This window comes from Psittacula echo (genome assembly GCF_963264785.1).
Source record: "Psittacula echo genome assembly, chromosome: 9".
Taxonomy (NCBI): Eukaryota; Metazoa; Chordata; class Aves; order Psittaciformes; family Psittacidae; genus Psittacula; species Psittacula echo.
In genome coordinates, this window is record NC_137745.1 from 4562865 (window position 1) to 4590116 (window position 27252).

At 39.0% G+C, this 27252-nt stretch overlaps 1 protein-coding gene across 2 annotated transcripts in view; it reads right to left on the reverse strand.

The window, feature by feature from the left end:
• Positions 1 to 976: 976 nt before the first annotated feature.
• Positions 977 to 27252, reverse strand: part of IQSEC1 (IQ motif and Sec7 domain ArfGEF 1) — a gene marked incomplete at its 3' end in the record, with an annotated part of 71696 nt that continues 45420 nt past the window's right edge. Inside the window, exons 5-14 of one of the 2 annotated variants that reach the window (XM_080625660.1) lie at positions 25539 to 25661; positions 24617 to 24783; positions 21924 to 22063; positions 20303 to 20332; positions 17368 to 17493; positions 15591 to 15690; positions 12365 to 12526; positions 11559 to 11735; positions 4620 to 4669; positions 977 to 1193 (exon numbers count right to left, since the gene is read on the reverse strand). In XM_080625660.1, coding sequence (XP_080481786.1) covers positions 1155 to 1193; positions 4620 to 4669; positions 11559 to 11735; positions 12365 to 12526; positions 15591 to 15690; positions 17368 to 17493; positions 20303 to 20332; positions 21924 to 22063; positions 24617 to 24783; positions 25539 to 25661 — 1114 coding nt within the window. Of the gene's footprint in view, positions 1194 to 2691; positions 3289 to 4619; positions 4670 to 11558; positions 11736 to 12364; positions 12527 to 15590; positions 15691 to 17367; positions 17494 to 20302; positions 20333 to 21923; positions 22064 to 24616; positions 24784 to 25538; positions 25662 to 27252 lie in introns of those variants that run through there. The other variant, XM_080625659.1, reaches the window with a different exon arrangement.

Sequence of the window (27252 nt, forward strand, 5' to 3'; positions counted from 1 at the left end):
TTGACATCTCTTGAATACTTAATCGATTGCACATGGAAAATCAGTGGTCAAGCAATGTGGCTTCCTGTGAAAATTTAGATTATTTATATGTAGCTCTACTTTAAATGAATTAAAGGGGTTTTTAAACATAAAGCAAATGCAGACCTGGGAGACTGAACACCGTCATTGTTAATTACCACACCAGAGTTGGATTTTCTTCTCCACTGCTACCGCATGTTTTGCATCTATTCCCTACACAGGCCTTTTACTTACAACTCTGCATCTGAACCAAAGACAGACTCCGTCACTCAGTGAAGAGGAGCGTTCTTACCTCTGGTGTAATTAAAAGATGCAGTTTCTGAAAGATGTTTGTACCTGAATGGTTCTTTATCTTTTCTGGAACAACCTATAAATTACAGTTAGACTCTACTATTGGTACAGATGTATGAAGAAAAGTCTACATATTGAAATATGTTATCACTTTACTTCAACTAATATCAACAGTAACACTGATATATTTTGCAAATATACAATATGTAGAGTGTAGCCTCACACTAATAACATTAGATGACATGCAGACAGTTCTACTTTCCTTTATAAGAACAGTATATATTTTTTAAACTGCAAAGAACAGAGCCTCAGGGACCCAGGGGAGCCCTCTTAAGGTGAGCCGCAGAATTCAGAACAAAATGAATGATACTTAAAAATCATAATGTAATTACTCATTGTCTTTTCATGAAGATAAGTTAGAGGAGAAGGAGCAGAAAGGGGAAAACATATTGCACTTGTGTGGAACAAACGCGGACAGCTTGAAACAAAAGGCTAAACTCTAGATTGCTGTATTTGCCCTCTGTGGAGGTTAACAAAGTGCTCAGTTTGCAGTTTGCTGGTATTGTGATATCAATGGCATGAAAGGGAAAAAAATTACGCATCCTCTCTGCCCTCCCCCCCAGATATTAGAGATGCCATGAGCAAGCCAATATGGAAAGTTCTTGTTCTCTTGTTCTCATGTCTTCATAATTTCTGACCATTTTATTACCATTCAATAGAAACTTGACTGGTTGTTACTGTAATTACTTTTACCCATCTCATACTGGAACTTTTTGCTCATCCTCTTCAAGGTTTGCTTTTAGGCTGGTACAGTTTTGCAGTTGTGATTCCTTTGTCTCTACTGTTTAGGTGTAAAGTCCTTGCAGTGGCTCAAAATGCTGAAACTACAAAGTAGGCGCCATGTATAACTTTGTACAGGATTTCGGGATAAAAACGGTATATCAATTTGCAAATTGTTTGATTACAACACATAAGCAACAACAGCACAGCCTATTTTTATGTGATGTCTTGCCACTAACTGGACTATGAAAGTGAGGGTTTGAGCATAATCTCAGCCTGCTGAGTGCTGGGTACTATCAAACTTACAAATGTGATGAGTAAAAATGGTGAAGCCACTTTGTTGCTAGCACATGGCTACATGGAATTACATATTTTTTATATATATATATATAAAAACCCTATACTAAATTCTAAAACAAACCTTCAAGTTTTAGAGCACTTCCCCCTGGAAATGCTCGGACTAGAATTCAGCTTCTTTGGGGGTAAAAATGAGAAATTATGGTGAAGAGGAAACAAAGTAGCTGAGGAAGATGGAAGTTTGCCATTGTCATGTTTGAGATGAATGTTTTTGCAGTGTGTACATGCACCTGTCGTCACTCTTCATGTGTGTTCCTGAAATCATACGTGTACAAAAGAAATGTGGATCATGTAAATTCACAGTTATCACAGCCTTTAAAGTGTCTAAGAACTTGTGTGACCAATGCTTCAAGATGACCACTGGGCAATGGTCACCCTACATTGCTACGGTAGAATTACTGCATCGTAATGAGTTTGCTTACCTGAAATAGCAGAGCAGTTATAATACTGATTACGTATGATATTATCGTGTTAATAAAATAAGGATTTATACAAAGCAGTATTGGACTACAACATTTAAATGCTATGTTACTTGGCACATTTAGTAATGATTGCTTAGAAACCTTAGCAAGTCCTGAGGACTTGGAATGAAAATACTGACGTGTCTGAAATTTCTTTCTAACATTTACTGTTTTTGGTCTACTCTTTCATATGTTATTCGTCTATTATACTGTCCTATCAAGTAAGTGGAATTCCTTGTAAGGTCTATATTGCTAGTTTTGTGGACTGAAAAAATTTCTTTCCAAGCACAAATGTTAACTATACAGTATATATATATATATTTATATGTATATATTTATATTATATAAAGTTTACTTACGTACTTTCATCAACCATATCAGGTCTACTTATTTATTTTGCCCATTGACAATAAAAGAGCAAGAATGCAACACTTGGTTCTGTATCACTTTGTCCCTTTTTCCATAGACTAAGTTTTTATTATGCATGTAAAATTGTCAAGGGATTTGGTGGGAAAGGTCGCTTTACTCATATGCAGCAAGCAGCACGTTTTCAAGGCAGTTTGGAAGTAAGAACTAACCAGATGGTGAAGTTCTATTGAGTAGATAAGTAAAACCAGTATTGACTGTGCTAACTTAAATTATTTTATTTAGTAACAGCAAGCCTGTAAGCTCACACAACTCAATTAAATCACCTAGGTAAAAACTGACAATATTACTTGGTGCTTCCTGTAAGTGCCTTTGTAACTTGGTTTAAAACTACAGTTATTAGGAGGGTCAATACGTTCTAGACTATTGTGCTGATGCCACTGTGTTTGGGCTTAGTGCTGGCTGAAGTGGAGGGGGGCGGTGGTGGCCCATGGTGATGCTGAGGGTGCTGGGGATGAGACGAGTGTGCCGAGTGCGGCGGTGGGTGAGGGGAGTGCGAATGCTGAGAGTGAGGGTGCTGCATGTAGGGTGTGTGTGGGGAGTGTGCTGCGTGTTGGGAGTGGGGCACATGTTGGTGGTACTGGTGTGGGTGCTGGAGATGCTGGGGAGGGTGGTAGTGGTGGTGGTGGTGGTAGGGCGGTGGGTTCTGCTGCATGTGGCAGTACTGCGAATGGTGAGAGTGCACTTGGGCCTGTGTCTGCCCCTCGCCTGGCCCTGCGTGATGCATGGCAGAAGGATGCTGTGAGTGTTGCTGATGTGGGATTACTGGAGGGTGCGGAGGTTGCTGTGATGAGCCGGATGGTGGATGGCCTTGGGAAGGTGGCTTTCCCCTTTTACTACCAAATAAGGAACCTAGGAGTGAGGAGGAGTTAGGCATAGTCTGGTGAGGGCGAGATGGACACTCTCGGGTTGATGTAGCTCTTCGGCGCATGTGAGGACTGCTAATGATGGACCCCTAAAAAGAAATTAATAGAAATAAAAATTAAAAAAATCTTAAAATGTTTAAAAGTTCACACTGACCCACAAACTCCTCCTTCAGTGCTCACATGGGTGGACTATGTTAAGAGTTCTAGGAAAAATGTCATTTCCACCTTCTCCGAGTTGCCAAGGAGGCACTCGTGCCCTTCTTGGGGGATTTTAAGCATTTAATGTTCTTCTCTCGGTACTTTAATAACAAAAGCTATGACTTCAAGTAAGAAAAATGTCACGGAAGAGTAACATGACAGAAGACCTTGGAGTGTGTTTTTAAAGGAAAAATACATTTTAAAATACTGTAAAAAATACCATACTTGCTTTTTTACAACCAAAAATAAAGCTACATTAAAGTCAACCTAAATAGCTAAAACACAGAGCAGCAAATACTACTGTTACAATTCTGATTTCAAAACACTATTTTTAATTTATGTTTTTATAGTAGTTTTCCACTACTATATGCCACAGTGCTGCTTCTCAAGCCTACCTCTGAGTTATGTGTGAAACGGAATCAGATCATTTTTGCCACTAAGGTTTCTATGGGATTGGGTTCTTCTGACCCAATGTTCTCTATGATTTAGCCTGGAATGGTGTATTTAGTTGCTGGACGTTTTGGGTTTGTATTGTTTAAAAAGAGCTATGGGACACAACAGTACTTAGGCAAAGTGTGCTAGATTGAAACTGCAATCTACCTAAAGCAAACACAAAAAATAAAGTCAAAAGAAAAAAAGAGAAAAATAAGAAAAAAATCTGCAAGCTGAATTCAGAGACATGAACAGTATATATAAATGGTTTGAAGATGAATGAAATCTCATGAAATCCACATTGAATTCTCCTATCTTAATAATTTTTTTCCTCCCATGCCCTATCTGTGCAATTCCATGGTGTCATGACTGCATACATTGAGCAATTTAACTCGAAAATAAGCAATGGGAATGGTTGAGCATGAAAGTTGATAGTTGTAGCTAAATATCAAACAGCAAGAACAGTGTACTTGGTAACAAAAAGCAAGTGGGCTTTTAAGCTGGGACCAGACTGAAATGATGGCAAAAGGACACATCATACTCATTTAACCATGCTTGCAGGAACAAAGGGAACAAGGTTAGCTCAAACCAAAAATGGCATTGGTCTAAAACAAGCTGTCAGTGCTTTTTAAGCTGGAAGAATACGGAGTGAGTAGCCTAGGCATGCATTTTATTTGTGGCAGGCAGGTTATATGTTAGAAGAAAAAAGAGCAAAAAAATATGTATATAAAAGAAAGGTTTGAAATGCACATCATCACATCCAGCTAGACATCAGGAACTTCCTACTTACTTCCATATTGCTGTCTAGCGATCCTGCACTGCTGCGTCTCCCACGCTTGCCTGCCCAGGACATGCAACACCAGAGATTAGAGATGAGACAAGACCCGGGTGAAAAACAGCTGCTTGCCCTGCATTGCTACAGCAGTCTAAGTGCAACTAGGGGCTGCGGGGTTAACATGGCACTGGACTGGTACAGCAGCTACAGAGGCAGAAACTGCCATTTTCAGGCCATTAGTTACATTTTCTGTACCTGACTGGTTTTTCAGAGGCATTGTTGTTGTGAACCGACTACTGTTAGCGGGGTGTGATTTTTTAAGTAGCTGTACAACTCTCCCAATAAATGTGTTTTAGAGCAGCCATATTTAGTATTATGGTTATGATGTTGGCCAACAACAATTTAAAATAGTTTGATTTCCTGGAATCTAATTGTCTATGAAGTTTCTTAAAAGACTGGTAGCATTGATGTATACTGGTGGGGTGGTATTAATTTAAAAACAGAATCTAATATTGGCATATTCTGATCTTCGGGGAGGGGACGACACCGGTGAGGGGCATTGGTTTTATCACTCCAGTTTCAGTTCTGAACCTCAGTGGATTTCATATAATCTTCTTTCATGAGGTTTAAAAGAACTAAACTTAATTTTTGATCAGTCTGGAATCTGTCTTGACATTATGGCTAGATTTTGTTTGTTTAGCTGTGCAGTGCTTGAGCTTTAAGTCGGATGGATTTGTTCTCCCACATGCCCAAACTGCCTCAGACATTTGCCTAAAACTACAACTGAAACACCACTGTTTGCCTGAAGAGCCAGAATACCTCAGAGGCTACAAGTAGGACTCAGGATCCTGGATGTTCTTTCTTATTTATACTAGCCATAAGTCTTATAAGATCATTATGGTCTAAAGTGCCACCTCAGGATCCATAAGCACAGCTTTGGCCTGGTTGGTCCCGGGATGCTGCCCCACAACACAAGTTTCTCTCAGGAGCTACAGTTCTCTTTATGCTACTGTAATATTTCCCCCTCTCTTACTAAACCCCAGTGTTACTCCCCAGTACAAACCTCTCTACACTGACATTCAGTTGAGGGGAAGGTGTTTGTGGCCAAGTTGTTTCGGTTGACCTGTTAGATTTGCTGGGATTTTGAACAATTCCCCTGGACAGGCTCTTGGTCAAAAGCACTTAATATCTTGCTGCAGTTTTAGCCTCATCGAAGTCACAATTGTACTATTTTATGAACTCCCCAAGAAAACCTGGGCTTGATAATCCCTTATTTTTACTTCTAGCCAGGCTATGACATTTTTTTTGCTCCTCTGACGGGGTTAATACTGATTAATACTCAAATCCTTCCTGCCTGCCGATACAGAAACACTGGGAAAGATAGCCATCTCTTGACTTAGCAGGCAATATTGCAAATAAGACTGACAGCTGCCACAGGTCACTAAATGTGCCCAAAAATGGAGAAAACCAGGAAAATCTACTGCCTTTTGCATAAAGCAGGAGACAAGTCTCTAATAAAATAACCATGACAGCATATATGCAGTATATATGGACAGAAAGAGACAGATGGATTTTTGCTTAGAGTAACTTCAGGGCAAAGTAGTACTAGCAAAGTACTACTTTGTTAACTTTGCTAAACAGACTAAAAACCCTAACTTTGCTAAAACAGAAAAATCCTACTTAATATGCTTGTCATTTCCTTCAGATAGGCACTATCTCTACTCAGAGCACTTTGGTTATGTTCTTAAAAACAAACTGAACTCAATTCCGTATTGATCTGGAGTGTGATAGGAAAGCTATTAAGTAAATCCTCTAGAACATTCCTCCTGCCAATGTGTGCTTATGCAAGACTCTTCTCTGGTGTCCGAGGTGGCATCTCCTCTCAGAAATGCTTCCCTAGAGCTGCAGACTTCCAATGCCTTTCAAGGAAACACTGTCACTTCACTAGCACTGGATGGAAGCATATCTCTGTACTCACATAGTAACTAACAGCTGTGATCTAAAGCAAGGTGATATTTATCAAGAGAGCAGTTTTGCTTAATATACTACTGATCTACTTGAAATTTTTAATTTATTTTTATAAAATTAAGTTTCAGTTAATTTAGTGTTTTCCGATTCATTCCAACAAATCATTGATGTTAGATATGGACACTCTAGTAAGAAATAGCTTTAACTTACATATGTATAATACGTCCCATATTCTCAATCATTCTCTGATTCTACATATGAACATGCATTACATGGGGCTAAGAATATTTCAAATTTAAAGTAGAAATATGAAGTGATTAAAATATTTTTACAAACTGAAACATGCCAAAAGAAAAATCAGTTTCATGAATAAAAATCCATTCTACCTTGCAGAAACTGATCTCACAGATGTGCAGGTCATTACAGGAAATGTCAGTATTTCTCACTGCTACCCTGTATTTCTTGAAACTGTTTACTGCCAGTGAGATACACTGATATCTAAACAATGTATGATCATCTGGCCATGTATATCTTGGAAAAAAAGGCTGGAAAAAAAAGTTCTAAATGAAGGTTTTGGTGAAGCAAACCAACATAGCAGCTCTTCTACAACAGTGAGTTGTTATAGTAGCCTCCAAAGGCTGTGAAAATGATTTTCTCAGCAATAGCAGAATCTATAACCATCTAGCTGATGGGTACTACCCAAGCTGACCTGATTAAAATTACCTACAAAACAGGCTCTGATCATTAGAGAGACTACTTTCAGGGTGAAAAGACTCTTTGTAACCTTCACATTTTCATCTTGATTTCTGGGAGAAATAGGTATATTCTTAAGATCACACACTGATGGTGAAAACAGTTTCTTAGCATCTTCAAAGAGATTATTCTCCAAATACTGATTAAGCCTTGGGAGATGAGAAAACGGCATAACCACACCTTGCCTTGCTGAACTTCTTCACTGCAAAAGCAAGCTGTATCTCTTCCCTCAGACTGAAAAGTTGCTGATATAAAGGTGTTCATAAACAGAGTGGGGCATGTAGCCTTGTAAAATGATTTCACAAAATTGGATATCACAAAAGATATCACATTGGAGATCACAGAAGACTTGATTCATACAAATCCCTTTTGTTTTAAAACCCCAGTAAATTCTATCATGCCCACTACTGTTGAAGAATAGGAAATACAACAACAGTGACAAGGGAAGAGATGGGAAGAATCCCTCCCTACTTTGAAAATTCTTTTAATAAGGGAAAAAAAGGCTGCTGGTACCCTTCATGCAATGTAGTGCAGCAAAATCCAGGGGAGAGGAAGGAAAAAATAACCCAATAACCCTGCCTGCATCTGATGAGGGACTGCCCCATACCACCACAGACCCATTTAGCAGATTAAGAAGGGATTCTGTAGTTGCATGAAGCCAGAGTCTTTAAGGGGATTACAATGCTATTCCACAGTATTTTCCATTACATTTTGTGATATAGGAAATTTTAGAGAATACATGATGGAATTGTTTTTAAAGCAGTCACCAGTCACCAGTGTCTGTGATTGTTCTGAGATAGCTCAGGAGATTATGAGACAAGCATTACTTATATTAATAGTGACCACTGACTACTGTGCAGATTCCAGTGTCACATGGGCATGCCAGCTGTGTATTACTGAGGCAAACCATAAGCAGATAATTTTTAAACCAGTGCAGTGTGCAAGTATAATTTCCACCTCACAGGTTAGGGATGGGTGGAATAAAGCTTGATTTCCATAGGTGCTCACCACTGTCCACTCAATGTGAAAGCAGGGGGTCCTCCAGCAACCCAGAGTCACTGGAGTTCAGACTGACTAGTCAAGAAACCTGTGAGAAACTCAACCCATGTAACCCTCCATGCTCTGCTTTAGTGACCAAATCATTCTTCCCATGTACTAATGGCCATGCTGAGTCTTCATACCTTTCCCATCTTTCTGTAAACCTACTTATTATGTGATTGTATATGGAGTGAGTGGTGAAATGCCCAGAATTGGATTGGAATCTCTAAAACTCAGCTTTAACCGCATTAAAATTTGTCTGTCTTCTAGGATTTTAATGTAAATTAAGAATTGAGAAGTTTGGGACAAATAAATTCAGCCCTTGCTTGACTGAGGCTCAAGCACATGTAATAAAAATGATATATTCTGCTTTTGAGAAAAATAGAACACCAAATACTTTTGACACAGTCACATCTTGGACTTGCTGATCTTGAAGGTCTTTTCCAGCCTAGCTGATTCTATAGTTGGTTGCCACATTCTCTTTTTATTCCTTGGAAAGAACTGTTAATCCACAATGAACAATAGTATCTTTAAAATCCAGAGACCTTCATGCATGTCCTTTTTTGCAATTATGATTTAAGCTATCGTGGCAAATGCATGAAGGAACAACCATCAGAAAGTGATTCCTGACATTGTTACGTGACAGAAGCCTTGCCTTTCCATACGGTTTACAGTTTAGGAGTCGGAATAATTCCGGCTATCAACATCCATTAGGTCTAAGAAGCTTACGAATCATCACTCTTTTCTAAGAGCCAATATAAAGTGGCTTTCCACAGCCAGCATTTACTGCTGTGATATCTGGTAGAGGGTAATGAACTGTTTTGCTAAAGAGTTTTGTCATATATCTGTGCAAGCAAAATGCTGCCCCATCAGATTTCCCCTTCCTTGGATAACGGTTTAAAAATGTTCAATCAGTTTCTTCAGTGTTCACTGGACAATTCTCCGCCTTTCTGCACAAACATGCAACCAGGCAATCTGCTCATGTTCATGATTTATTTCTGCTTAAATGTAGAAAGGAACTCTTTACAAATGCACTTTCATCATGCCTTTTCCTACAGAAAGACACACGTCCACATACTCTTGTTCCTCTATTTCTACTTCTTGTTCCTCTACGTCCACTACTCCTATTCCTCCTTCTTGCTGATCTTGTGATTCATCCACAAAAGAAGAATTAGGGCAACTTAACTCAATAGTCTTTTACAGAAGCAGTTTAACACGGTATAATGACTGGGCTGCAGTATCTTGCTAACTGAAGGGATGTCTTTGTTTTTCTGTGTATCATCTGTCTCTTATTAAAAATAAACCAATAATGAGCCTCACATGCAAGCTACTCACTGAGAAAAGGCAGGAAAAGCATGTATAATCTCATGACAGTTACTACACCAAATAACAAAGCACATAACAGGTATGTAATTTCTCAAGTCAGTTGCACTGCACAAGACCAAACAGAAACTCTCCATAATTCTCAACTTTTAAAGTTAAAATTAAGTTTAGTTGGGTTTAACAAACTCTTTGATAAACCCTCCAGTCTGTGATTTCTACTTTTTAGTATGGAAAAAGTTATTTTCAGTAATAAGCATGGCAATTGTAGGCATGCCCTGTTGAAACGTGAAATGCTTTCATGATTACAAATACTTGTTTATTGCATAAAACCCAAAACATGAATTTAAACACATGGCAATGTTTGAAAGACAGGGTTGAGAAATTCCTATGGGATGAATAAAATTAATCAGAAATCACATTTGTGGGTACAGACACCCACTGAACTCACATATCCAACAATATGGTAGTTCTCCTTCTAATGAAATTAGAACAACACAAAAGGGTGATGTAAGTATCCTCAAGAGATGGAACAGTGGTGAAGACTAGTGGCTTGATCTAAAATCCACTGAAGCCAATCAAGCACCAATATTCAACTTCAGCCTGATTCTGGATCAAGTCCTAGGTCTTTTTAATGAAGCAAATGGACATATGAGTATGAAAGCCTAAACAGAGAATAAAATAATTGAAAGAGCTCACTCTCTACGTATCTGTGTGCACATACATATACCCACAGAACACAGGCTGTAAGTTCAGTTTACAACAACTTTATTTATTGCAGCATAGCTAATATCTCTTCTTTAGTTAAGAAAATGAGTAAGTAGTGTCTACTATCAAAGATATACACTGTATTGAAATTATGACTACACTGTAAATCATCACTGCAACTAAAAGAACAAATCAGAGTGTATAACACAGACTATGAACTAGCAAAATTTATATAGTTGCTACTATCCCCAGAAGTACTTTCTGAATAATGGGCACAGTGTTCAGATATGGCTTTCTGTAAATCACAGGAGTCACATTTAATAGTGACAGACAAGGTTACTGCCCATGGTAGCCTGTATTACATCGGTATGCCAGTTGTGTGTTACCAAGGCAGACCATAAAAACAAAGCATACCAAGCTTCCCCTGGCTTTCCTTTGGCTAAAAAATCACACCACCACTGTTTTCGAGTCGTTAGCTGCATTACCAGTTAATTAATCTCAAGACACATCAGTGGTTTTATGGGCTGTCAGTATTCTTGGCCACTAGGGCTTCTTTTATTGTATTGGCAATAGTATTTCACAACAACCTCTTTGCAAGAATTGGGAACTGTATCTTGAGTTACAAACAATAAAAGAGCACCAGGGACATGCTGTATCTGAATTACATAGCTCTAGATAGAATTTAGTAGGGCTTCACTCAATTTCATTCATCAAGGTGGTAACACAGGTACACTTGAGCACAAAATACACAGAAAGCAGTCATTACACAGAGACCAGTTTCTTATTTTCTTTCTAAGCCTACTGTATGAAGGGGGAGAAGCAAAAGGGAAGAAAAAAAGAAAGGAAAACTAAGTGGTTTACTCCTAGCACAAGTCAATCATTACTTTTACAAAACACTTACAATTTTTCCTCTGTCTTCACTCTCCTTTAAAAGTATACATAGCAATCTACAACGGTTTAAATGCTTTCAAATAGTGGTTGCTTAATAGAACAAGGGTAAAGAAACAAACAGAAATTAAACACCAACTGTGAAAGAGGAGCTATTTAAAACGTTTGAAGTTTCAGTATGACTAGTTCTGGAAGCCCACTGCGTACTGAGCTTTATATGCATCACTCAGGCATCTTTGCATGCACTAGCCATAGCAGGGAGATGGAGGCAGTGCTTACCTGCTTCAGACAAGTCTCTCAGGGAGCTGCTCAGTGCACTCCTCTTCAGCCCCTCCCCAGTGGCATAGCTGTCATCCAGGCAAGCTCTGTTCAGTGTCCCATTGCCAGAGTCTTTTTTCAAGCTGGAGCACTGAGACATGCTTGGTCGCACCACACCCTTCTGTTTTTCTAGTTCAGCTGGAACAGAGAGAATCATTTTGCAATTCAGTTTTATTGAGTTTAATGAAGGACATGGTAACATCATGATCTTCCAACCCTCACGATTCCATAGTTCTATGATTCTATGTGATCATGTATGACTGTGAATAATAGATAAGAGTTCATTTTGGCACTGTTAGATGCCAGAGAGGAGCTTCACACCTGTACTAACAGCTTTACGTTACAACACACAGAAGAAAGGCTATTCCTCCTGAGAAGAAACAGAAGGTAAAATTCCATGTTTAGTCACAAACCCAGAAAAACTTATTTGAAGGGCCATCACTGAGCATTTCAGTGATGTAAATTATCCCTAGAATTCTTCCTGTAATAGATCCTACAAATTACAAATCCAGCTCTCCTCTGGCCATTGCTGTTCGGTTTGTACAGGCTGAATTTCCACTGCAGCTACATTGCAGTAAATAATAGTCCATGAACCCAGCTGAAGCTTCAGATATCATTGGTTTTTTTCTCTTTCTAGAGTCAAACCCATGGAGAAAAACCACATTATTTTCAACTTTTAAAGAGTTCTCATGGGTTATTTGTGTATTCAAGATTTTCTTATTTCAATTACCTCGAAAACGCTCTATCATATGTACCTTGGTACTTACACTCTATTCTGTGCTTTTCCATTTCTTGAACCTCTGCAATTGACTCCCTCAAATCATCTGTAAACTTCTTCCTGTCCTGAGGATTTGGTGCATTGAAATTTATGAGTACTTTGATATCTGCTCCCGGAACAGCTGATGTGAGCCGTATACCGTTGGGATAATCTAGAAAAAAAGTCAGGAAAACCTGAGCTCTTATTATTCTGATTAATAAAAAAACCACACCAAAACTTTTTACTAGTATTACCATCCAGGGGACAAAGTCAGAAAAAGAAAAGTCTAAAGGCACAGAATTAGAATGCAATTCCCTAAGATACACCAGAACTGCTTAACTGTCAAGATACTGAATAAATACTGAAAGATAGTCTTTATGCAGCTGTTACCCCTCAGATACAATGTATGATATAAAAGGAAGATCCCAAGCAGGAAAAAAAAGAACATTTAGGGGATATTATGGACATCCCCACAATAAAAGGCAGATTTTTCAGCAAACTCTCTTTGTCTCTTTTCTAGCTGCACATCTGAGAATGCAAATTGTAACAGCTGGTTGCAGCTATCTCCTGGTTGAGAGAGGTGGTTTCTTTACAGAAAGATAGGTTATAATGAAGACATTTTCTGCTGTAGAAAACAGCATCACCCTTTGCTTGAAGCACAGACCTGTGGAAATGACAGAAAGACTCAAAGTGCGCATTCTAATTCACAACATTTTCTTTTGCTCCACTGCCTGACCTGTTGGTTTGCTAAAGCTCTCAAATACCCACTGAAGTATTCAGCCTGAAGTTCAAGTGCTCTCATGTACTAGAAATTCATTCTCTTAAGAACCAGCAGATGACGGAAGGTAGTCTCTTCCCTCAAAGCCATCAGGTGTCAACGAGAGTTAAAATACTGAGAAATAAGTGCAAATGCAATGCTTTATTAAAAGGACATCTTAACTTCCAAATCAGTTTAACTAGAAGTGAAGCAAGTCCATGTACCATTCTCAGGTGAAAAAAGGTCCCACTACTACAAGCCCCAAAGGTACAGAGGAGAAGGAGGGAGCAAGAATTTGGGGCTTCTGCTGTGGTCTGATATCTCCGTCTCGCATAGAGGCAACATACAGCTGATCTGCTGCTCCTGACCAGATGCATCTACCCTCAATCATATAGAACAGCTACCTCAAGGTGTCTGCTGCTGTCATGCAGAATACAGCCAAAACCACCACATAGGGTGTTGAGCTCTGACACTGGAGAGGCAGCGAGCATGGCTAGAAAGTGCACCATGAGGGGGTAGGGGAAACAAAGGAGCTTCAGAAACTAAACAAGAAAGCTTGGGCCACCTTCATGTATGAACAAAGAACAAACTTTCACATTCTAAACACACAAACATATCTGATTACCAGAGGTACTTCTCCACATTGTATTGATTAAGCATCAGGAAACACAGATTTACTGGCTTCAGAGACACTCTCTTTGCAGTGATCTAGCTGCTCACCCCTTCTAGTTTGTCAATGAATTTGACTGCAAATGTAAAATGTATTTCCCTTATGACCTATTTGTTTACTAGAGATATATGACACCATTCTCCTTATTCTCCCTTTCGGAGCTCATCCATCCAATGGAATTGACTTCTATCATTAGCAGTGCATCACTTGAGGGGTGGGGTGAAGCTTTCTATCATCGGAAGTCAATTCTTCTATCATGAACACCAATCATGTTGCTCAACCTCATCAGTAGCCAAAACAGTATTTTTGTTGCTTTTGCTTTAGTGACATGAAATTTTATCCACTGGAAACCAGGCATTTCTGACAGCTGCTACACACAGGTCTACTGAACAGTGTGATGGCTCTGGCTAAAATACCCCAAAGCTTGCTGGGGACAGGGGAAACCAAGCATATGAATTTTACAAACCAAAAGAGGAGAATACTTCTCTTTCCCAACTGGAAAATACTACATTCCACCTAACAGGCACCGATACTGGAAATGTAATCAGCTCAGTGACTCACTGTAGTGAATTCACCTTGCAAGCCCAACTACTCCTACTGAAGTATCCCAGGGACAATGCTTCCACTTCACTGGGAGGAATCCGACCCTTTATTCCTAGTCTCTCTACAGCTATTTTTAAGTTGCTTGAATGGAGTGTTTCTGTTTAGCATGTTTATAAAATAGTTATTTATTTATTTAACTTGACATCAGAGGAATTCTGTATTCTCCTATTTTGATCAAAATCCAGGATAGAAGTATTTGGCCTTCCTCCCAAAAAATGAATTTTATATAATATAATGCATGCATAAGAGAGAGAATGAATGTGTTTGCATATAAATAACCTGCAAGCTACATCACTGCTGCAAGCTCTACAAAATCTTCCCTTTTGAAATCTCCAGATGCTTTGACTCAATAACAGTGACTTCTTTTGACCAAGATGAGCATTGGAGCACATTCTCAAGGACAAGCAAAAACTAAGAGCCTTCCACAACAGAAAATCACAGAAACTGCTGAATGTCACACTGAACTGTATCCAGCTGATCGGGAAGGTCAAGGCCTGGTTTCCAAACCATGAAGTCAGGTCAAGGAGACTGTCTCCCCATGTGCCACACTGACTGCTGTGCTCTGCTGTGTAGTTAGTGATGCTGTCTCTGGGCTTAAAATCAGGGCATTAGCACACTATTTGGTTTTTTTTTGGATTTTGTCTGGTAAGACTAAATTTGACAAACATTAAAGATAAGAAGAGTTGATTGATGCAGATTACAACTGACATAAACAAGAGGTATCGCAAAATAGAAACTTCAATCCAGGCTCTGTTTTGCATTCATATTTGAAGGAGTATTTATTACCTAGGCATGAAGCTGGGACATAAATCAGGAAAACAAATTAAACAGTGCTTTGAGTTACACATATCATTATGACAGCCATTACTTGTTATCATAGATTCAGTTCCAGCTAACTGTACCATTGACTCACCAGCAGATAGATTTGTTGCTTTGCAAACATTTTACAAGTATTCACAATCAACACATTTAGCAAGATTTGGCTTCTGACTACAACCCCAAAGACCTAACAGCAGCCTTGCCACTTCTTATGCTGACACCATCCAAAAACTGTAAAGTTTTAAACTTTAGGGCTAAGTTAAATTGCGAGCAATTTTATTCCTAAATTCAGAATCAAGTCCTGTCCATCCCTTTCACTCACACATTTCTTATTGTCTTCTATTTTTTTGAATAAAATGGTTATCTAAAAAGAGAGGAAAGACTTACACTGGTTCTCAAACAGAAGAACTTGCATTCCATAGAGGGAAAATGACTGTCGAAAACTGTATGTAACAGAGTTCTTCTTCTTCTGAAAAATCTTGGTCACCTGAAAGCCATCAAATAAACCAAGTGAAACATCCCTTTGACCATACGTATTTGTGGAAAATTATGGTTGAGAGTTAGCATACGAGGAAAAATTTTATACCACAGAAAGCTGTAATCTGCCAGAAAATAGGAACTTGTCTTTTTTTCCTTATTTTTAATGCATCTGATGTATTTAATCTATGACTTCTGAAAGAACAAAGCTTGCTTTGAGGCACTGGTATCTCTTCACCAGGAGGTTCAATATTTTATCCAGATAAAAAGCCTTTGTGTTCTCTGTCCTCCAGAATTCTACTTGAAATCCTGACAAAAACCCCACATCCATACTGTGCACTGCACATGTCAGCAGAAACGTGAGTATGTTTAAATGATCCTTTTAAAAGCTCAGCTGCTGCCACACTTTTCCTCACGCTTTTTTCTTAATCTGACTCTGGGCAGGACATGGCTATCATGGACCTCTTCAGACAAGTTTAATTCTTAGTTGTTATTCTCATGTGATGTGACCTTCTAAACTTGCTCCACTTGTGTGCCCCTCCAAAGACTCTCTTACAGTACCTCATCCATGACCCCTCTTTTCCTCATGATTGTACAGCACCTATCACAATCACAGCTGACTTTGTGGCAACCTTCACTTTTTGCTATAATAGAAGTAACATACTACTACTTACCATCAATTTTGGGGTTCTCCTAAAGTGTGAATGCAATCACTCTTTCTCTTTAAAAGCAAGAGGTTTATTTTTACTAGTTCTTCCTAATTTTAACTTCTGGTGATGGCAACTGGTCAACTGACAGCTTTGTTCAATATTATTCCCAAAACAGTTTGATAAAACTACTGACATCAAAGTAATAAAAAATAACAGAAAACTTGTAACCTGAAGACAACAATGTTCCATTATTTTACACCTAAGCACATTTACAACTAGAAGGCTACACTCACAATTGAAAGGATATTTTTTACCTTCATTTACTTCCTGGTTTTAAGGTCTGAAGAGATGTAAAAATTACACACAATAAAGTTGTGCATCTGAGTCATGACTTTTCATTAAAAACCATCACATTTTTAGTTTAGTTCTAAGGTTCTCAGGTAACAGCCACATACATTCCAAATAAAGTGCAACAAATTTTCTTATTTTGAAGAGTAAATCAACCAAATAATTTCAAGCTGTCACTAGTTTTGTATGTCTGTTTTGCAGAAGATCCGTCAAGTTAAATATACACTGAAAAGTAAGGTCAACTGTAAAACCTATTTCAACATATCCTATTCCCATTTCAAAGAAGAAACATATCTGGTTCATAGAACATCTGTGAATATGAAGCAGTATGTAATTTTGTTTTTCCACAAGTAACTTGAATTCATTATTCCCAGGGAAAAGAATGTCTCTGTTTACCCAGTAAGGAAATGGGTAACCTGGAGGTAATTTTTTCTTTATGGTAAAAGCTATTGCATCAAAGTACTTTCTTACAATAGAGATCAGTAATCAATAAACGGCTTCAGTTTAATAGCAAATTCTATATAATGAAGAAGATTTAAATCTCAGTCATCCCAAGCCTGTTGGAGTACGAAGTAACAGGTAATAGATATTTCTCTTTAGGCATGCTCATGCCCTGAATCGCTGCTGGTTCCCTGGAGCCAGGCATTCTGAACACCTCACTAGCAGCCTGTCCACCTCGAGATACATACCACAAGAAGGTCATTAAATAAAAATATTTCTCGCTGGTGCAATCCAAGCTTCTGAGGTTTATTTGGGTCTGGAACTTCAAACAGCCTACAGTAGCAAACCAGCCTCCGGTGGGGTAGTGAGAGGACCTGTGATAATATAAATAGTCATGGTTAACAGAGCAAGGGGTAGCCAAGAAGAAGCATCTTTCATACCCACAGCCTTCTTCTGAATACTTCAAATATTTCTACCTCTAAGGCCATAGGACTTTTTCATCAATATACCAACAACAGAGAAATAAAGATTTATATGCCACAAAGTTGCATGATACTTAAACTTCCTCAAAGTTCTTGTAAAAAACATTCTCCAACAGCTCACATTCTTGTATATGGATGCCAGAGAAAGTTTCACTGGGGATGGAGTCTTATTTTGTGGAATGATAAAGCCCTGAAAGAACGTAGGGTTAAGCAAGTGGAAGCTAAAAACAAAGGATGTTGCTTTCCTGAGCATTTTATCGTATCTTTATTAGAAGAAAAGTTGCAAAGCAACTTGAGCTTTTGTGAGATGAATACGCTGATGTTGCATGTTACTTATCAGTCGCTGAATTAAGCCAGTTAGTTCATTCCCCAATACCAAGGAAATGGTGACACCAGGAAGAAGTAAATGCACTTTCAGTCTGGCTTATTTGCTCAGGCTGGCAAGAAAACCAAGAATGATTTTCTATTTTCTGATTTGAACTATCTGCTGAAGCTGTCTCCAGAGCTACTGTTTTCAACCTCAAAGAGAATGCATTTCTTCCAAATGCAAATGCTGATATCTTGTTAACAATAATAAAAGAAATCCTTTTAATTTCATAAAAGTTTGAAGTAGAGAATACTCTTTGGTAACTAGACATAGATTTCATTTATACATTATATTTCTTTGTAAGTCGTCATTCTGCATGGAAATTACAAGATGTACGAGGTCAAGAAAACCAGTCAAAGACTGCTAATGCCACTTCTTCCTCTACATGAGCAGGGAGGAGCAAAAAAACCCAAACCAAAACTGAGGGCATACAAGAGTTTAGGGTTCACTATCTGCCCTCATTCCTGGTTGGTTAGCAAGTAATTTGGTGAGACTTCATTTTTCCCCCCAAATCCAATGATAACCATGCTAATAATAGATAAAATACTAATTACATTTAATTTACCTATGGCATGAATTTAATAATCCTCACTGGATTTGCAAGGAGAAGGTATTTAAGAAAGAAATGTAACATGTTCTAAAGGAGCTAATGTGGTGAAGAATGCAGGAGAAAGCAATGGTTTCTGTTTTCAGATTTTTCTGGTAACTGAACCTTCAGTGCAAAGCATCAGAAATGAATGTCTCATGTTCTCATTCTCTCCTACCTTAGCTTAGCTCCAGACAGCACACGGCAGTTGGAGATTTGCCTACAGCAAGGTAAAAAACCCCAAGGAGAGTCACTGAGCCTATAAACTTGCAGACAACTACAGTGAGCTCTGGTATTGAAATTTAACTGCAGACAATGCTTTCACTCACAGCAATAGATGAGCTGGTAAGATTCCTTTCCAGCCTATTTTATAAAGGTCACATCTTCCTGTTTGTTTTTACAGTCGAGTGGTACTGCTAGACATGCATCCATGGAACAGTGATAGGCATGGGAAGCTAGATAGTGATAGGAATGTGAAGCTAGGTTTGCATGATTTTAATTGTTTACACAGAAAAGCAAGAAATAAGACTGAAAAAACAAATGAAAGTTTAAAGTTCCTTCTTCACAGTGCTCAGTTCTGGGCCCTCCTACAAGAGAGACATTGAGGAGCTGGTGCAGGGCCTGGAGCACAAGTGTGATGAGGAACGGCTAAGGGACCTGGGAGGGGCTCAGTCTGGAGAAGAAAAGGCTCAGGGGGGACCTTACCACTCTCTACAACTGCCTGACAGGGGGATGGAGCCAGGAGGGGGCTGGTCTCTGCCCCCAAGGAACAAGGGATGGGACAAGAGGAAATGGCCTCAAGCTGCACCAGGGAAGGTTTAGACGGAGCTGAGGAACAATTCCTTCCCCAAAGGGTGCTCAGGTATTGGAACAGGCTGCCCAGGGCAGGGCTGGAGTCACTGTCCCTGGAAGTTTTCACACACCATGCAGACGAGGGCCTCAGTGCCATGGGTTAGTGGTGGCCTTGGCAGTGCTGGGAATGGTTGGACTTGATGAGACCTGATGATCTTTTCCAACCTGGCTGATGCTATCATTCTCTGGATTGTCCCACTTGAAGATATTAATGCACAGTGCAGTTAAACAGTAAAATCATTAGGATCAAATTTGGATAAGGTAATCATATTTCACTCCTCTGCTAGGAGTTGGTTTCTGTGTTTGTTCAAAAGTACTTGCAATAATGTTACCATGAAATGGTACAAGTGGAACACTGCAGTGGAAGAACAGGTTTAGGATTGTTATTGAATATGCCTATAATTTAAATCTGGAATCAATATTTTCCATGTCCATGACCTTTCAGAAGAGAACTGTTGAATTAACTGGCAATATCTTTCTAGAGTATCATTCAATACTGAAACGGGCCAGAGAGAATTGACACACCAGGACCCAGGTGGAAAGCAAAGGTGCAACTATAGGTTTACTGATTTGTTTACTCTTTCCTGGCTGTTTTATTTCTAGAGTGATAATGGCATTTGAAATGCAGAAAAAGTGTACTAAGGAAAGGTCTGGAAAACTCTTGGCAATACAATCATCAGTCTCTGGGAAACAGATTTTTAAGAAAGTCTTTGCCCTGGGTTCAGCACTGTTACATACTTCAGAGTGTTATCACTACAGCAATAGGAAAATATTGTGTGAAAGAAGCCCCATTTTTTAGAAGTTAATATGTAATAGAATGCATTATTGCAAGTTTAAGAAAATGCTGCCAGTTAAGGTTAGTATAAATTTGGTAGGAGTATGAGAGAAATACCTACACAGCCAAGTCCATGATGCAGAGATCCAATCTACAGTAGAAAGACATATACAAGTTCGTTAAACTTCAGAGAAACACAGTACTGTATCATAGCAAGTAAACAGTCACGGTCTGACTATGACTAAATGCCTATAAAGTAAAAACAAATATTTCTATCAATAAAGGCTGTTGTCCGCTTCCTAAAGTTTCTTTCACACAGTTAAAAGTTTATCAACAGAAGAATCCTTGAACCTAGAACTCCATTGAGCCATTGTTTTCTTAATCCCATTTAATTTACAAGGTTGAGATTAGTTTTAGGATTTGAATTGCCACATGCCTGAACAAGAAAAGAACCATGAAGGAACAACCCCATCTCCCACAAAAGCCTATATATAAACCTAAATCCCCCAACAATTCTGGAAAATCAGTCTCATATGAAAGCACAAATGACTGTCAAATACTGACTTTAGAATATTTATTTCCCTTCTCCTCAAAATATATGTAAAAGCTTTTATTAAGGGAATTTTGCTTTCTTTCTCCTTTGCTTCTTCTAAGAGATCTCCACAATATTTCCTTACTGGGAAACAGAAGTAAATGACAAGTTTAATTTTTGTTGGCCGTCCCTCATTCCCTCCCCATGTTCAGGCTTGTCTGAGAGGATATTACAAACCTTGAGATCCATGCTCTTTGTCTTAATAAAAATCCCTCAAGCCATCAGTCTCTGCTGCAATAAAGTTCCTAGAGCTGATAAAAAACCTGATGTAGGACTTCAAACCCATGCAAGTCCAGTATGTTTTTGGCTTTATTCTGAGCTCCCTTTGGGGCTACTAACATGAACACTCAGAAGATGAGTCTCTAGGACTGGAACTCAGGAAGGCTAAGTATTCACTGTCCCTCTCCACATTAGATACCACTGTTAGCATGTAAAATACTGGTCTTGATAGCTCTGTGTCCACTCAACTCCTAAAACAAAAGGAAAAATGTTGTGGCCTTCCTTTTCTCCCTCCTCTTTCAGCAGATGCTTTGAAGATTCATTAATTTAGCAAAGTATTTCAGGATTTTCCCCACAACAAAGCAAGAGGTATCTTTGGATGCTCAAATCCAGCATTAGAATCCCTGGGATTTGATTTCCAGGGAAGTTCTGAGACAAAAGGACACAATCTCGCCTTACAAGCACCAGTTTACAGAGCTAGCTGCGACGCTGAGAAAGATGCTGAAGTGAACAGTTCTCTATTACTCTTATAACTTATGGAACCACAACTGATAGCACAAAAGTTGAAATAGGAGTCACTACAACATCACTTCAACAAAACAATTCTCTTGAAACAAGCATGAGGGCTGCCTAAAAGGCAGGTATTTCAGTGTAATTCCAGAATTGTAAAGCTTCCCATAAAGAGTTTAAGACCTTGTCACTCATGAATATCAAACTGCAAAATCCATCTGCACTGGGAGCAGTCCAAAATCAAACCCCACCTTATAGCAAATTATTATTTTGATAGTTTCTGCCTTTTGCCATTTATCAGCTAATTTATACTTCTAAGCAATTAATACTTCTAAGCAATTTCTAATAATTCTGTATTGTCTATACTGTACATTGCCCTATGTCTCCTTAGGAACTGACAGGCAGTGCCAAGCGAACTTACCGGCTTTTTTCCCACTATGAGTTTTTCAACCTTCTGCACTTGGGATACATGATCCTCATTTGTCTTCAGTTCCCGTTTACGGATTCGCTCATAAATCCCAATCAGCATTTCTCGGGGGATATCCTCGCCATCATCCACACCTGCAGAATCACACAATGGTTTGCGTTGGAAAGGACCTTAAGATCATCCAGTTCCAAAAGCCCTGCCATGGGAAGCCAACACTTTCTGTTATCAGCCTGGCTCTGAGTGCTCTAAGACACACTGATACTGCTCAGCAATGTAGGCTTCTAGGCAAGGAGAGGGTAAAACCACAGGCAATCTCTGTTTCCTCCGCTAACACTAATGCCCATGCTGCCCAAGACTGGTGCTGTGCTTTTTCCTGCTGGTTTGTTCTAGAGCCTCCAAGACTCTTGTCAGCTTACATCTCCTATGCAGTCCTTGTGGAAGTTATGTTACTCATCACTGAAGCACTCATTTTTGCCCAAAAGCTTGCTGCCCCCAATATGCCAAGACACTGATGGAAATTACATAGGTTTGAGCTTTTGTTTCACAACTAATCTAAAACTAAGCCATAAAAAGGCTAACTTCCTATGTTTGGGGATTTTTAGTCTTTTTCAAGCTTCCTCTTTGGTGTCTAAGCTCAAGTAAGTTAAATAAACCTTTAGACACTCGAATCTCCATGTGGCCTCCTTCTAGGAGTAACCCACTGGGAGGAAGCAGAACTATTCCATTTTGCCTCTGTCATATTACCCAACACCGTTCATCAAATAATTTCCTACACAAGAACCTTATCAGCATCCAGTAAAATTAATTTAACTGACATTTCCTGTATGATTTCAAAACCAATTCATTTACACTGGAAAACAAATCATCAGAATAGCCTAGTTACAGTGTCATTGTTTAGCACTCTGTGATGATCACTGGCATGGTTTGAATGCTTGATCCTGTATTTTTAATAGCAGTGGAAAGAGTCCAGTTTCAATAGGTGACTTACAGCTGGATTTCCTGGGGACAGCGAGATGCATATCTATTTTTTAAACAGGCTTTAAAGCAATAAACTCTTATCTCCCATTCGGACGTCAAAATAGAATATCATGTCATCCAGTGGAACAACTGCTCACCATGACAAAATACAGTTTCTTTGGAACTACAGGCGAGCAAAACTACCTCTGTTCTGTTTCACATCAGCAAGTCTTCCACAGACCACCCTGTGTGATCCAGTCATTTGCAGTCACAGGCAAGGCAGCCTGTTACAAAAATGCATACAACCATAAGGAATTGCTGGCATTTGGGGTAGGGCTCACAGAGAATGTGCTGTATTCAATACAACAAATATAACTGTAGTATTATGCTAAGAGATGAATATCAGGCCTTTTTTTAATCTCTGAGGACTTTACAGTAAAATCTCAACACTAAATTATATTTTGCTGAGCTAAACCACCTGCTATCTTACAGAAACCTAAGGGAATAAAATCACCAACCAGGACTTTCACAATCTGAAATTCCAGACCCCCACAAGGATTTTGTTTTTACTAGGACTAAAATGCAAGTTCCACATGCACACAGGAATGCAAACTGCCATGCCTCTGAAATGCACCAGGATCTTTATGTATATTAAGCAGCTGGATTCTGTGTTTCAGCCATTCAGCCCACTTTTAGCTGTGAGAGAATGGCTGTTACACAACACATCAATGCCTGCTGATGCCTGTTCTGCTGCCATGCTGCTACAGCCATGGTCAACAAAAGAAAAGGGACTGCACTAAGTTGTGCTTATTCTGTGCTTAAAAGCAGGGGGCGGGGAGGAGGAGAGGGCTGCAACAACTGAGCAGGCAATTTTCCTCGCCTTTGCACAAACACACTCTAATGGAACTACAGTAAAAGCTGCTTTTTCCCTATAGGCACAAACTGTTGTAAAGGAAAGAAAGGGATAAGGACTTCAGCCTCACTTTATTTCTCTAGCATCTGAGTGCTCCTCCGTGATAAAAGGTAAATGCTGTCTGATCCATTCTTCCTTGAGTGCTCAGGAACAACAGGAGGCATCAGCTCCTCGTGCATGACCTTCCTGCTCAGCTCTACAGGGACTGCTTCCTGTTAGACATGGCTGAGCACTGGTGAGCTGATACTTCATAAAACCTGTTCTTTTTCACCAGAAAGAACCAGGATAGAAAGATCTGAGGCACAGATTTGAAAAAACATTCACAGTTTTTGGCAACCTAATTGTAGTTTGGGTGTGCCATAGAGTGGCAAGTAGCTTCTTGATCAGAAAATATACCAGTGAAGAAATCAGAATGAAACCTGTGTGCTATTTATGGTGTACTTTTTAGGGAGGTTTTGAAGTTGGGATTTCCCCCCACAGTGAGAATCTAAATCTTTAGTTTATTTCCAAAAGTTCTCATCACGATAGAGTGATTTCTGTTCCTTAATATATATGTGTATATATATGGGAATAAAAGGACCTGACTATGCATTCACTCAAGAAAGACAAGATAAAAATGACAAAAGACTATATGCTTAATTCTGTTTTCACTATTCCAGAAACAGCTAGAACCTGTAAAAATGACAGTAGTTTTAAGTCAAGTGAAATCGGCATCAAGCACCTCATGTTTTTCTTTATCCCAGAAAATACATGATGTCTCCCCAGTGACAGTTACAGGGAACAGCTTTCATGACCTTTCTCAGTAGAGCTGACTTACCTCTTAGATTCTTGATAAAATCTTCTAGCTTCATTTTGCGTTCTGGTTTCACATTTGGGCTGTACATATCTGTGTTTAACAGTATGATGGCGAAGGCTAGAATGAAGATGGTATCAGGGTTTCTAAACTGTCTCACAACACCTGGATTGCAGATACAGTATCGCTGGCTGTAAAAAAGCAGAAGTGAAAGCTGTCAGAGCTACTGTTCTGATTCCACCAAATAAACCAACTCCCATATCCCAGAAGCTCAGCAAGCTATTATTTGTGTTTCATACATATATTTAGCTTATAAGCCACTCCTAGAATGTGGAAGCCTTTGTTCTCTGCTGGCACTGCAGCTTTACATGGAACAGATTCTGAGCTACAATAACTTCAGTATTCCCTTGTTTTTTTTCAGTAATTCCCATTGACACGAGGTAAGAACAGAGCATTGATTTTAGCTTACTGCCACGTGGTGATTTACATCTCATCCTGCCCTTGATCAAGTACACTTGTGTTAGTTTTAATAAGTTAAGGCTCTTTATTCCACTATTGTTGAAATGCTTAATGAAAGGCTGAGCATATATACTCCAAAATGTAAGTGGTGTTGTATTGCACTCATATGAACTACTATATCCAAATACATTGTCAGAGACATTCAACGATCCTGGAATATCTTTTCAACTGATGCCAGAAAGAACTTTTAATTGAGAAAACTCACTATGTTAATACAAATGCTAGACTTGAATGGTACCAGCAAATAAAACTTCCCATTTCATACTTAGCAAATCCACCACAATCACATGCTGGATTTGAAACTATGTAGCTTACAAGAACACTGCAAATCAGCACGGAAATAACTTAGATTTACTTCACTTCCCCAGTTCTCCAGTTTGACACCAGCAGGTTTCTGGTGACTGAATAATTTATTTCAGCCTCATACCTAAAAGCTTCAATGAGCCTTTCTACTTTCTGGGCTTCTCCTTGGACACGGATATGAGCCTGAAATTTCCTGAGTGCTTCATCCAGTTCCATTGTTGAGAAGTCCATCTCATCCACGACACAGCTAGGAGAGAAACATATTGCCATTATGGCTTTTAATTTCTAACAACACAGTACCAAGATTTTGAGGTAAGATTTTGAGACCAAAAAACCCTTTCAATTTTTCATCTCTCATAGAGATTCATGGAGTTGTTTGAAAAATTCAAAATTTGACCAATTGCAATAACTGCAGGTAAGCTGTGAAGAAAGGAATAAAAATAATGGATCAATGTGTACATGTAAGTAGGCCCTTATTATTCTTGTAGCAGAGGAGCCGCTGGAATGACAAATGTCTGACCAATGTGATACACCATTGCCAAGAATAATTACTGGGTTTGTGCTTCCAGGCCAATCACTTATCACAGTGGCTATACTAATAACAGTTAGTTTATACTTCTCAAAACATCCTATCTGAAGCAGCCTGCAGCAAACACGGTCATTTGTACCAAATGGCTCCTGTGTCTAGGAACGTTCTTGTATACAGAGAAAAAAATCATCTTGTTTGGATACTTTCTTACTGTAAGTCTCATTTCCCCATCGCTTGCCATGTCTTTCAGTTAACGTTCTAAATAATTGCTTCTTGCTCTGAAAATGCAGTGCTGACAACAAATAAAATAGCAACCAGTTTAATATAATCAACATGAACTATGTCATTCTAATACTTGGAGACTACTTTAAAATCAAAAGCTTATGAATTTCCTTTCTTTAAACTTAGCTTTTAGTTTTCAAATAACCAGACATGAATCAGTGCAAGTAACAGCACTGTAATGTAGAAACCACAGAGAGAAAGCACGATCTAGTTTTAAAAGTCCTTTCATGGATGTATAGCCATACAATGATAAATTAGAGTAGCTCACATTATTCTTCTACTAACATTGTAGCTAACACAGATTAATACCAAAGTAATTTATTCTCTTTGCCTTGACTGTTTTTCCCTTCATGCAGATGCAGGGGGACACAAACAGATTTGGCAATTCTCATGCTCTTTCCAGTTCACACCTACAAACCTATTATCAGTTCTGCAATGATGCTCACAGCCTTCCCACCTATTGTAAGTTCTGTAACACCTTCAAAAGTTGCTCTCTCCTTCAAAGGTGTAAAGCTGGAGTCAAAATGAAGAAATGAGAGCAACGGGGGACCTTGCTGGCCAACAACGTAATGGGGAGGGGTCTTCATCTTTTATACGAGCTATGGAGACAGCAGACATACCACCATGGTCAATGTTCTTAACTGGAACCGGGACTTTTCTACAAGTATGTCAGAATAGTAAACAAAACTTTGCTCATGGCTATCTAATGACAAAAATGGGAACAAGTTATTCTAGTCATTATATCAAATGGAAACATGAAAGTAAGATCAGACACACTTGTTTAGCTTTTGTTAATAACAGTTAACAAAATGAGAATCCCTGATAATAATAAGATCCTCATCATAATGATAAAGAGAATGTGACTATAGTCACTGCAGGAGAAAGTGAGTACATATATTACTCTGAGTGAACAAGCCTTTGCTGAATGACCACATCTCCCCTAGCACTGTTACACGTCCCAGGCAGGTAAAAGCATGAGGCAGTGAGGCTTCACCATTGCTAGGAGGCAGAGAACTGAAACTTCTTC